At 33.7% G+C, this 14,180-nt stretch overlaps 1 protein-coding gene across 1 annotated transcript; it reads right to left on the bottom strand.

Moving 5' to 3' along the window:
* Positions 1-2,131: 2,131 nt before the first annotated feature.
* Positions 2,132-13,334, bottom strand: LOC120341809 (uncharacterized). Its single transcript, XM_078110905.1, has 15 exons — positions 11,950-13,334; positions 11,156-11,291; positions 9,834-9,983; positions 9,447-9,649; positions 9,273-9,366; positions 9,115-9,185; positions 7,888-8,932; positions 7,350-7,459; positions 6,839-6,994; positions 6,595-6,751; positions 6,088-6,202; positions 5,026-5,168; positions 4,596-4,767; positions 4,116-4,287; positions 2,132-3,646 (listed from the first exon to the last, which is right to left on the bottom strand). The coding sequence occupies exons 1-15, from the start codon at positions 13,068-13,070 to the stop codon at positions 3,286-3,288; spliced, it is 4,206 nt and encodes a 1,401-aa protein (XP_077967031.1). The 5' UTR covers positions 13,071-13,334; the 3' UTR covers positions 2,132-3,285.
* Positions 13,335-14,180: the final 846 nt, after the last annotated feature.

Below are 14,180 nucleotides of genomic sequence, written 5' to 3'. Positions count from 1 at the left end.
GAAAGGCAAGTTAATTAACATATAATCAATCAAGTTAATAATTGCTTTCTGGTTATTGGATAGAGCTGGCAAATTATTCGAATACCAAGTCGAATACACTGGCGGGCCGCTGAATCAATCATTAACTTGCGGTATTTTGACGACCACACGAGACCACATACATCCCGTCAAAATTGAGTGTTATATTTGCGTTATAATTTCATTCATTCGCTTTCAGTAGCTATGATACTGCCTCAATGATTAAATGAGCATAATGTGCGCCAATGTCGCGGGAATATCAAGTTTAAGTGGGCCGTTTCGTAAAATTTGAAAGACCAATACAAGTATATATTTAATGAAGTAACATTACAAAAATTTCGGGACAAATAGCCTATATATACTAATTTGTGACTAATATGTAGCAATGCCATTAAGTCAATTTTATCAAAATCATTGACGGATACCCAGTGACGACATTTCCGAAATCGTATCTAACGCAAACATAACATAAACAAAAATACAAACATAACAGGACGAGTCCCGGGACCAGTAGCAAAGATATTGTTGACTTTTTACATTACATTGGCGATAAAGACGATCAAAGCCGACACGAAAGCTATCGGAATGAAATTAATTTGCAAACTTAGGCCTTCAAATTCATTCTTATAATTGCGCTCAGCGTTCGTCCCCAATGATCGCACAATATCTTTCAAGTTCGTCGAACAGAACGCACAGTTTTGCGAGAAATAAAAAAAACTGACGTCGATGTCCACCAGGGTGCAAGACTTGACGCATACGTATATAAGAACCGACATTTGAATGTAGATAGATGGCAGGAATAATCACATCGAAATCACGAAACAAACATAAGCCTATAAATTAATAGATAACATAGTAAAAAATCAAAACGTCTGCTTACAAACTCTATGAGGCGGGCCGCAAAAAACATTCTGGCGGGCCGCATGTGGCCCGCGGGTCGCGTGTTGGGCAGCCTTGGTCAAGAGCCTCTTTACTTTAAATTTTGACTCGTACTAAATTTTAGTGTCGCAGACTCGCAATAATCATTTCTGATCATCCGCACCTTCCTATCAATTGCAATGAAATTTATTATTGGCACGTATAGTATTTTGTGTTCTATAATATTTTGTGATTTTTTGCACGACGAAATAAACTTTGTTAATATATACCACAAGAGCATACATATAAATGAAATCATGAACACAAAAAAGTCGTGCATTTCGAACACTTGATTTCGGTGAGAGAAGTATCCAAAAAAAAAATAGAATATAGGGGGGACAAATTCCGTGAAGTGTATAGGAAAATATAAGTAATTTGAACAAAAATTTTAATAACAAAGCAAATTGATGATTTTGAAAATACTGAAGTGGTCAGGAATTTCTTCTAATTTGAAAACTTCACTTATTTAACATGTCACTGTAAATATTCTCACGTTTGTACTAATTAGGCCACAACTTTAAAAATCTATTTCCCTTCGAATACCTTTTAAACTAAATTAACAGAGCCAAAACAATGCTGCGCCAGTTTTTAAACAACTTTACTTACCACCCTAAATGAGTAAATTAAAAACATGACACGATACAAAGTCTGTCAAATTAAACTTTGCTGAAATATTATAGATCATTTTACAAACAAATTTGTTTGTTTCGTGTACCGAAAAATCCAGAACGTTACACAGATTATATGTAATCCGAGGCTTAGTATATTTTCACATTTGCGTATTGTGAAACAAGTCCTCGAAATTCAAACCGGGTTGTTCTATAATAAAAGGCGTTCCTTCAATACACCGCAACAACTGAAAGCAAAAGCGGTATCACACTCCTCACGATGTAGGCCTTAAGTTGTATGTCCCTGAAAGCACAAGATAAGAAGCAGAATCAAAATGTACCATCCAGCCGCGCCAATCCACAAACAAATTCCAAATACAGGATAAGACGGAGGCCATCCACCACCGGCAAGGCCCGATGATACATGGCCTACGTGGCGTCGACTGTGCAATATCAGCGTTTTGTCCAGCGCCTAAGCAAAACGCACCTCCATTTGCCTCATTCTCCCGACAATATACCTGAATCCCAATGAAACAGCGACAGCAAAAATAGTCATCACGAAAACCGCCAAAATATAGGCAAGGAAGTGTGAATATAAGCTGTTGTTATATGCTCCGGAGGATGACGCCACTTAACAAAAAATATGAAAATCACTTACCGAGCATATGCATTATTTATGCTACTTTACTATCCTGTTAACCGTCGCAATAACATCCGGATATCAGATAGCAAAATACATCTAGGTTAACTGTTATTCGGATAATTCAACCCTACTCACAACTTTATTTAAAGCCGTTGAGCGCCTAAAATTCCAATTGCAGTCTTGATATAGCAATATTTGCACCCTTTAACCAACGTAATGTTGCTATTTCCATTCCGACATCAACAAGTAACTTTCCGGTGATGGGAAAATATTTCGATTTTTAAAATGGGTGGGGATCTTTAATGTGTTAAAAATCCAGCTCTACAGATTTTCCACTTCTACATATCAATTTCGCAACCGAAATAACGGAAGCTGCTTTGAGCATAGGTGCAAATATGATGTCAACAATCTCCCAAGTCGAAAATCTAGAATAAAGAGTCCCTCTCCAAAGCAACACAAGCAAACTTTGAGAACTAAAACAGTCTTAACAAACATTGCAAAGTATACATTACTGAATTTTTGAATAAAGTTAGCAGTATATTTGATAGAAAATTTCGATTAGCAGTTCAGGAATGCAATTATCCAAAAGAACAATCCCCGGAACATATGGATGTGAGGAGACAAAATTGCACAACTTTTTCTCACAACAAAAATGGACTTGTAAGATGAGTCAACTTCAGTCAATTTAATTCACAATACTTGATTTACCGGTACATATAGAGTTCTGATGGTTCAATCAACAGGGTAGAAGAAAATGGAATAATTTCAAAACTGAAACACTATTTTTTACTGAATGTAGGTATAAATGGTATAAATAAAGATGTTTAGAGCATATAGCAACATTTTCATCCGGTCAACAGATTAATTAAACAATGTTGTAAAAAAATTTGATAACAAAAATATATCAATACTGATGTCAACACAGTGGAAAAAATTGACAGATGGGATTTTGGTTCACTTGATATTCAACATAGATAGTAACTGGAAAATATTATAGCTATTAGTGCATCAGTGGTCGTCGTCAACCCTTTTACAAGACCCATGGTCGATGATCAACACAGTATGATTGCACCGTAAGAAAAATTACAAGATGATGTGTTATGATGATAAAAAACTTGTCCCTTTTAATTTTGCCTGTGATGAGGAAGACAAATAGGTAGATGAAGAAAAACTTGTCACTTTTTCTTCACTTGGACTTGAAAATACTGTTGGAGTGATGGCAGAGTTATTGTTTGTAGTAATTTCCTCCGTAACATGGTCGTTTTGAATAGGCACAGCATTGTTAAAAGGTTTTGTCAGATGATATCTTTCATACTGTATAGAGTTCTTAAGTGGCAAGGAATGGCAACGATAAACTCGTCTTGTAATCTCTTCAACTTCAGGCGGTATAGGCATTGCCGGCATTTCCCAATGAATGACTAACATCTGAAACCATTGTTCCAACAAAGAGAAAGGTGGCCTAAAAGCAAGATTTGTAACAGCATGTAAAATACAGAAAATAATGGAAACTATTTTTCCAGCAGGTACATAATAAATAAGAATTGAAAGGGAAAGTAATGAAGTATTTTCCAGTAAAGGTATTGTTTTAGAGAAAATGAGAGTGGACAAAATGTATATGTGAAGATATATGTGACATGTTTGGTAAAACATATTTATTGCCAGTTCCAAGTAAAATATATATGAAACTAAATGACACATTTTTGAAGTGTATGGCAGGAGCAAAATCCATAGCTTAAGGAATATTAGCAGTAAAATCTGATGATTGTTATAAGTTTACAAACTCAATACTCAGGGAGAGAGGGCAACAGGTGGGTTTATTTCCTACATTTATTACTATATTTATCAAAATTAGCGCTGTCATAAATAATAACACCCAACTTCAAGGCCATGAAACAAATTATTGCTAACTATTTTTTACTTCTACCTACCTGTTGTCAGGTTCCAAATCACAGCATAGAGCAGCTATTGCAAAGAAGTATGGCGGGCAGTCATCACAAAATTGTTTGAAAAATTCTGGCACACCAAGACCGAAGTCTTTATTTCTTGGCAAAGTATCAGGATCAGCATTAACTCGTCCGATAATTTCACAAATTACAATGCCTAAAATATAAAACAAACATATCAGGACACATAACACCCCCTTGCTGCACTCCCAGAAAAGTCATTCCAAATCACATCTATCATGATAATTTTGTATGTAATAAGCGTCCGTATAAAATTCAGATTTCGAAACATGCACTTGAAATACTTGTGGCATGTTTGGTTATGTGAAAAACATAAAACAAATACTTAATTGTGCTATATTACCAGTAAAATCCGGACTTGAGCCACATTAAGAGTACATGCATGGAACTGACTGAGCTGCAAGTTTCCCACTTCTCATACAAACATTAAAGCTTAGTGCTTACCAAAAGAGAAGATGTCCACTCGTTCATTATATTTAGCATGATATAACATTTCTGGGGCCATCCAATATGGGGTTCCAACAACAGTATATCTTTTCCTCCTGTTGAGTGAAGAAGAATGCTGTTGCTGCATGATCCTGGCCAATCCAAAATCAGCCACAACAATAGTACCATCCTACATAATACACAAAGTTACAATAGTGCTTATATATAGAGTGAAAACAAGAAAATACATTTTTATATTTAGAGCTCGAGCTATATACAATGTTTAAACTTAAAATCAAGTTGGACACACTAGAACAAATATGTTCCATACTGAACATTTTCTCCCTCTATACAAATAATTTTAACTAACTCAACAAACTATTGACAAACAAGCACAAGATGCTGCAATGTTATTGAAAGAATTTTCCATGTATATTTGTAGTTATACCTGCTTCACGAAACAGTTTGCTGAATTCAGATCCCTGTGTATTATTTGCATTGCGTGAAGGTATGACATTCCTGATGAAATATCTCGAGCCACTTCAATCTTTCTTTGCCAAGGAAATGGGTTATCCATATCAAAGATAAGTTCTGTTTATTAGAAAAGCAAAGAGTGAAGTTACAAAAACAGGACTTCTATAAATACTCAAGTTAATATATTGGAATACATATATTTGATGAGAGGCTGAAAAAGATTATTATTATATTATTATATTACAGATTATATTTTTAAGGAATGTGGATGATGTATAATAACAAATCAAAATGGAAAGGCAATTACTGAAGACTAGCATATCTGGTAAAAAGTAGGCAATGTGTCAACCACGAATGGACATGTATACTATAAAATAAGTAATGGATAATAATACAGAGAATGAGAGTAAAATTGTCACTTTCTTATATCAATCCATTGCTTATGCAAAAAAGGCAATATCGTTTCTATATAGAATGCCATATAAAACTAATGATATGTCATTACTGTATTACATATGATTTATTATTGCCTCCAGATTATTGATTGTCTGCTAAGTTGCATATGGATTACATAATATGCACTCGTACTTTTAAGCTGCATATCAATCAGCATAATGACTGTTAACACATATACATAGTATTCACTGCGTGACTAGGTAAAATATTACATATCTCAATAGGTTTGATAGGTTTTCAATTAAATATTTCGAAGAATGCCCATTTTCAAAAATTATTCAAGAGTCAAATTTGTTATTAATTATTTAGAGTGACTATCTCCTTGATAAGATCACCCACGAAAAAAAACTAATGCAATCATGAATAGTGACAATGAAATCAATATATGTGAGTTAAAAGAATGGTAACATCATTGCTGTGACTGCAAATTAGGTATTCATATATCGCCTATTGAAAGATGCATTGAGAAAGTACATTAACATTTCATAAAATCCCTTTCAATTACAAAATTTCAATTGGAAACTGAAAAGAGATACCAAAAACAAAGAATCGAAAATGCATGTACAATTCTATTGCTCACCTTTTAGCGTTCCACATTCGGCAAATTCCGTTATAAGGTTTAATTTTTTATCTTTATAAAGAACTCCTATGAATCGAAGTACATTTGGATGACTTAAGTTGCGTAAGACTTTTACCTGAAGAGAAATTTAAGGATCAAATATTCAACGTAATATCAATATCCCGTGTTGAATAATAAGTTCCAAATCATGCGTTTCATAGTAATAAGGAGATAGGAAGCCAGCAATGAAAGAATATTATTTAGAAATCTAGAACACTCTTGTTTGTTTAAACCAAATTAATGTAGTGAACCAACACTAGGGAATGTGCTTTGTTTGAAAAGCAACAAATCTAAAACATTTAGAACACTCCAGAGCAGCCAAGTATGAGCCATCGCTAAACCATATGAAAGAAAACCAGTTCATATGCGGCTCATACTAGAAAGTTAATTTTTTCTTGTTGAGAAAAAAGTAAAAATTTTGAAACACACATCTGCTTTACTTCAATCAACACCAAAACTCAGACATACCTCTTTTATAAAAGCTTTTTCAGTCGCATCATCAAGTGAATGAAGTATTTTGAGCACCATTACTTCACCAGTATCTCTGTGAGTCACTTTAATCGCTTTTCCGAAGAATCCAGCCCCAAGTACTTCACCATGTATAAGATCACAAGGACGGAAGACTCTGAGGTTGAGAAAATCATAAAAATTATTTGAAAGGTGTACAAAATGAAATAAAAGTTTGCTAAGTGTTTTCTTACACACCACAAACCTGTGCGTATAATCTGAAATTCCTCCATGAATCCTCATAGATTCTGATCGATTGAGGTCTTTAGTTCCAGGGGAATGATAATATTGGAAAGAATAAGTTGAGGGAGATGTGGTAAGGGTTGACGCAACATTTGTATCACTTCGTGCATTTGACACTCTGTCCGAATTGAAATCAAAATGTTAAATACTCTCAATATAAAATAAATAGTCTCATTCTACCAATTCTCATTTAGACTCAAAAAATAAGATTTCAAGTACCTGTAGTCATGACTCATGATACAACTACAATTCACAATTAGTAACTATATTTCATGAATGTGGTGTTAAAACTGAAAATTTCCAAGTAAGGATATAAAAAACTAACAATGTATTTACTGAGTAGCAGGTGAATGGATGCATTACGATAATCCGGTAACTAGATACCCTCCAATGAACCTAAAAATATCCTGGAACAATCATTCTCACTTCACCATAATAATAAAAATAAAACAGCAAGTACGTAAATTACTTACTTTGGTGACGACTTTCGCAATATGACTATTGAACCATCAGTGGTTGTTCTAAGTGAATTACTTCGTTTTGGATGACAAATACCATGATTCAACACCACTCCACTAAGAGGCTATAAAAGTATTTTGGCCATGGTTACTATGAATGGTAAAGTGTCAGAAACATGTTGTCAGTACATTCTGCGCTTATATATACGATTATATGCCTACTGCAAAACAAAAAATATAAACCAGTTCATTTTTGATAATAATGATATTGATTGGGGTAATATTGATCGTCCAGGTTTCTGACAAAACTGATGATAATAGCTTTAAAAAACGCCTTTATTGACAATGTAATAATACGTCACATAAAATACCAAAAATTAACTAATAATCATAGGTGAATATATTATGCATGGTGTGTATAGCTTCTGAAAAACATTTATTAACCTTTAATATCATATATTGGACAAATCAACTATGTAAAGAAGTAAGGGGTATAATTGATATTCTTGTATAAATTATTTCAATATTAAAAAATACCAAAATTCCAACTAACCTTGTCCAGCAGTTTCTTTTTCACAACAGCCGGTATTGCGGGTTGTTCTTCATCAGGAGATTTGACACTAGGGATATTCTCTTTTAATAAGATTCGTTGAATATCAGGTGACAACTTAAGAGCATCTGTTTTCATAGCACGAGGTCTTTTGCATCCCCCTCTACGTGTAATAGGTGAAGGTGGGGAAATAGTAATGTCATTATCTCCCGATATGTTTTCATCGGGAGTCAAATTAAGTTCAGTAGGAGTTTGTAATGATGAATTACTGTCAGATTTAACAGATATTTCCATAGATGACATTGAGTGATAGGAAAGAGAAGACAGTTCAGATGAAGGTCTCTCAATATCTAAGCATGTAGGAGTATTAGGTCCATCCACTTCATTGTTATCATCAGCAACTTCGACACCACTGTCAATGGACTGAATTCTTTCATTATATTCATGAGCAACATTAGTATCATCATCAGCAAGAGTTTCTGATAAGGAATATTTTGAATCTGATTTGCTTGCTTTGGCACTTAGCACATTTTCAGAGAAGCTCTCAGTAAGTCCAGTGATAGCATCGTTCACAATAGATATATTTGATGAGGAAGTTGTACTATCTAAAATTGTGTCATTGCCAAAAGATTCTGATTTCATTTCATTATATCTACATGTACCACTAGATTTCAAGTCAAATCCTATCAAGTTATTTGTGATATTTGTTACGCTGTCCTTCGGCAATGAAGTTGATGAACAACAGTTGCTATCAGAAGCAACAATAGGGGGCAAAATAGAACAATTCACAGAACATAATTTATCTTGTCCAACTAATGGAACACTTGAACCAGCATATCCATCAGAATGCAAGGAGTAGAAATCTTCATCCATAGTTGTGGATTGAGAGCTTTCTAAAGTTGAAAATGATTGTGGCTGATTTACAACAACTTTGTCAACCTTTGACTCCATTTGATTTTCTATTATTGTTACTTCAAGTATGTGTTCGTCGTCAGCAACAGGTGAAAAGACAGTGGAATCCAGCAATCGAGCCACTGTCTTGAAATCCCTGAAAGTGATTTAATCAGAATTATAACAAGATTAGTTAACGGACAAAGTGATAGAACAACTTTTGATAATCAAAACTATAATAAAGTATGCTTCATAGCTGAAAGGATGTATGACTAAATAACATTTTAACATCTAAATGAAAGATAACAGGAAAGAAAAATATCAATGAAGTCATTTCACCTGCAAAGTTCAACTTGTCTATTAACTGTCAGTTGCAAAGGAAGACCAGATGCATCTGTAAGTCTGCTGATCTAGAAATGTACAAATATGGACGATAAAAAATACAGTATAGAACAGAGACAAAATTAAGAAGAGAACGAAAGTAACAAACCACTTACCAAATCTAAAGTATTTTGTTTGACATTAAGTCCATTCACTTGTAAGATATGATCCCCAGTTTTCAAGGAACAATCAATGGATTGTGATTTAATACTAAATCAAAATGAAACAGAATATTAATGAAAGAACAGAATAATTAAACACATAATCCCAAGGCATTGAAGAAAACCTACGATTCAACAATTTGTCCAATATTCTCAACAGGCTTTCCTGTAGGAGTGCCATGTTTTGCTGCCGGAGGTACGATTGGGTCTTTTACTTTTAAGTGGATGATTTTATCATTTTGAATCGGCAGGAAGTTGATAATCATGATTGTAGAATATGTTTCCATTTCAGAATCACTGAGTCCCAAACCTGTTATTGTATCTTGCAAATTCTGAAAACAAAATAGTAATATATAAAATACAAGATGATACAGGGTAAAAAAAGTATATACGCAAAAGACAATTAATTGTAGTTTGTACCAGCCAAAATAAAATCCCATGGTTTTAGTTTTTATCGAAGATTTACCATTATACCAGCATTTCAAATAATAATATATTATCTTATGTTCTACCTACCTTGAAACATGTAGTACAAAACAGTGTAGTGTCAGTATTGTTGACGTTTGTATTTTGAAGCACCAATGTATATTGATCACCATCAGAAATAAAACTATGGCATTTTGCACACAAGAAGCACTCTGGATGAAATTTAAGGGATCCAGCAATCTAAAATTTAAAAAGATTGTATTGATATGTTTGTTTGTATCAAGCACTGTTTCTGATAGAAGTTGTGCCAAGCATAGGTTGTATAATGAAACTAGTTTAGAATAGGCCAGATTAATTTAGATAAATAAATATCATGAAGAGGGCAATATTTGAGTGTATAAGTGCAGATTGTAGACTAAAGAGTCGAAGACCAAAATGAGATTAAAATATAATGATGATCATTTTCAATCTAATACTAGTCTATTCAATTTGTCCGAATACATACCTGCTACAGCCAAGATATACTAGCATGTAGAATATAATGTGCATTACATCATTTCCTTTTTAACATACCCTTAAAGGTATTTTCAAAAAGTGCCTACAACTAGGGGAAACTAGCATCGCTTTCACTGACTTGTCTAAAGAATTTGATATACCCCTCATTATTAATGTCAACCACGTTCACATATTCAAAATGCGAAAGACATCATTATAGATGTAACTTTAGGAATACGTAATAAAAAGGCTTATAAAAACAGTTAACTTCCTCCTCTTGCCAATTGAATGGATGTGTGAGTGTGTATCGCGCACAGCACACAGGCAATATTGCCGCATACATGCACGCTATTAAACCTATACACAACAGTTACATTTGGCAAAGTGATTTTCAAAAATCAATAGTCTGTCCTATCTGGCCCAATTCCCAGGATATTTCACAACTTTCCATCGGTGAAAAAATCAATAAACGAAAACACATTAGCAGGGTGAAAAAGTACAGAAAAAAAAAGAAAAAGAAACAGAAATGACTCGTATCATAATTTAAGTACTGGGATTCTAATTGTAAATAAAAAATAAAAAAATTCTATACTTAGAATTAGATTCATTAGGAAACATATGTAAATGGACATGAGCAATGTGAATATCAGCATCGGCATACAATAAAAATGAAATCATTTTCTTAAAATAAATATCACGTTTTAACATTAATATTTCTGGACAAAGATTAATTGACAGCAACTTGGATCGGTTGCCTTAACAATCTATCAAACATATAAAAGCAAATTGAGTTCAATAAAAAATGGGAATTATCAGAAATTTTCCACAAAAATCAATGATATAAATGCTCTAAAATTGGTCACCGTAATAATCAGCTGATAGAACACAATGTATAAAATTGACATAATTTATAATACCATTATTGGTCCAGTTATAATGATCGAACATTTGCTGCATTTCTGTCCAAACTTATTCCAATAATCATCTTCACAGTACAGCATATCGTTCTTTTCATAAAACCACTGTGTAAGAAAACATCCGCAGACAACACACCTACATTAAATATACATGAATGGTTGTCAGTATTGTAGTCACAAGTGACTGCACAAGATTGGAAATGCCAAGCAACTGTCAAAATAAATGTTTAATTATACAAAGCTTAATAAGGTATCTATGAATAGACAATGAGAAATGTTTATTTAATAAAAAAAACATGAATGTATGTTCAAAATAGCGTGGCCCAAAATACTACTTTTGATTCTGGTTACATACTGCCAATGTAATAAATAACATGATCCAGCAAAGAACAAACAGTAAACATATTTAATAACAACTTCACCCGAGGTGTGACTATAAATGAAAGCCTTACTTATTATTTACCGTAAATCACATCCTAAATGTGGTCAAAATAAATACTGTCATGATGTATTTCTCATAGCATATTAAAACAATTCCTGTAAACACAAAATTATATAAATCTTTTTTCAATACACATCAGCAACGCAAATAATTGTTGCATGTGATTGTTGAGTGGCTTGTTAAAGCTGTTTGAAAAATCCCTGAGTAAATGAAATTCTGAAAAATTTTATTTGGCTAATAAAATTTTCAGAAAATTTTATTCATATAGGTGATTGTGAATATACAATGTATTTGTCATTATGGCCAGTGATTGAACATGTTTAACTTATCAAGTGAAAAAATAGAACAATACCTGTGCTCCTGTAGAGATTGGACAGCAGATTTTTTCTCCTTCATTTGCCAGAATGTTTGTATTTGATTAAATTTAGCATTCATGTCTGCTCTCCATCTCCATATAGGATCTTTTGGTTTTGCCTGATCGATAACTGATTTTTCCTCAATTATTCGATGAGCGGGAGATGTGTGCAATGACGAAGGTGCAGAAGCAGGAAGCAGTCCATTCTCATTCTTAGAATTAAACTCATTTTTAATGCGGCGAATAACCATGTCACTCTGGCAATTCCTGCTATAATCATAAACAGGTGAAAGTGCAGGGGACATATTTTTGCCAATATAGTGATTCATAGCTAATGGCTTTCTAGTTTTTTTTGAAGTAATTTCCCCTTCCCCATGCACCTGACTTCGTTTTATTTCTCTTTCTGTTTGAAAGTTAGAAAGTTCAGCATTCAGATGCCTTGCATTTTGTTCTGAAAAAGAAAATGACTTGCAAACAGGATAATGAGATTGGTTTTCGGATCTTCTTTTCTTTTTTGGAGTAATATTTGTGGCTGCTACCGCAGGTGATGTCGAACCATCAAGTACAGACTCTCCTTTATAATCCGATTTTGACGCAGGCCTATTCAACTTATTTCTTTTTGTAGACCCTTTTTTAAGTTTGTGAGATATACTATCCTCATCGATTTTATTCTTTCCGTTGACAACGCTGTTCCTAATACGATGAAAAATAGTTACTGGCGAGCTGCCTCTATGTAAAATAGCATTTGTGTTATGACTGCTCTCTTTTTGGCGCGCTCGTGCGCCCGTTCGATTATGATTGCAGTCCGTGACATGGCTGGAGGACGTTACGTCAGAGTAATCGTGCATGGAACTTTTACCATAGGGCACGTCATTAAAATAATTAGATTGCACTTCTGTCATCTTCAAATTCTTGTCCGCTCTATAGCTGTGTTGTCTTCTTACCATCGAATCAATGTCTGTATCGCGACTGCTAAAATTTTCGATGGTCGTCGAACTTCTTTGTCGTTTTTGCACAGCGGCGTCGTTCGTCTTTGCAAGCGAGTCATCCGACCCAACATTGCTTCCGTTCCCGCCCAATTTTATTTCCCAAAACCGTTTGATATCAGCGAACTTCATCTTGGATTTGTTGCAGTTTTTCAAATGAAGTTTACAATGTTTATTGCAGTGACGATTGCGTTCATTTGACCAAATTCATTAAATTATTTATTATACTGGCTATCACACTCTGGTATTACACCTCATACTTTTATCTTATCTATATTAAATAAACCAGAAAACAGAACAGAAAGATAAAACGACGTTCTGACAAACTAGTTTCATTTTGAAGGATTATATTTGAGACAATTACCGCGTTTCCGACGACGACAAACAATATTGCTCAATGAGATTATTATTCACCGTCCATGAGGTAATATACAATTCAATACAAATTGAATTTTCCTGTTTACAGGCCAAAGGCAACAGCGTCGTCGATAGAAAAAAATGTCCCGCTATAAATATCACATCAAATGTGAATAACGAAAAACAAATTTAACATAACTGTGATGAGACTCATATCAATATTTATGCCATTTAATGCAATGGTCGATTAGGCATTTTTTCATTAAATATATTACGAAAGATTAACAAATTCTAAGAATATAATCAAATTTTGAAATGATCAAAGTAATTGCGTCTGATTCGTATTCAATTCATATTTCGAAATGTTCAAATTAAACAATCTTCACCAGCATCAGCACTCGGTCCGTGTTCATTTCATACACCATTAAAAAACTCAGTTTTAGCGTACAATATTACCTACTTAGGTGGGAATTTTAATGGAAAGCGCCATTGATAGAAATTGCAAACTTCCTAGTTTCTAGTTCCCAGTTGTATGAATCAACGCAAGCAGATCATGCCTTACATTACAACGTTTGCATTGAATATATGACGGTGCATTCTTGACGCATTCCCGTCCGTTTACCTACCTCAATATACTATGACGTATTTGCCAACTAGTGGCTTTTTTATACATCAAAAGTAATCAGTAACTTATCCGAACCTCAAACTCGTTAATCTACACTCTACAGCAATAAATGAAAAAAATCATAATTCATATCGATCTGCATCACATAGAATTACGACATGCCAAACTTTTAATGAAAGCTGACATAAATCAATAATTTATTGCTTATAATTAAGTAAATAAACGGATAATACATCAGTAATGATTTAATATAATTCTCG

This window comes from Styela clava, chromosome 3 (assembly GCF_964204865.1).
Source record: "Styela clava chromosome 3, kaStyClav1.hap1.2, whole genome shotgun sequence".
Classification (NCBI taxonomy): Eukaryota; Metazoa; Chordata; class Ascidiacea; order Stolidobranchia; family Styelidae; genus Styela; species Styela clava.
This window is presented reverse-complemented; position numbering and strand designations above follow the sequence as displayed.

Excerpts from the sequence above, each read along its gene's own strand:
- LOC120341809 (XM_078110905.1), bottom strand. The coding sequence starts at position 13,070 with ATGAAGTTCGCTGATATCAAACGGTTTTGGGAAATAAAATTGGGCGGG. Across the intron at positions 9,186-9,272 it reads AACAAAATACTTTAGATTTG|ATCAGCAGACTTACAGATGC; the intron begins GTAAGTGGTTTG and ends GTACATTTCTAG. Across the intron at positions 4,288-4,595 it reads AGTGGACATCTTCTCTTTTG|GCATTGTAATTTGTGAAATT; the intron begins GTAAGCACTAAG and ends TTTATATTTTAG.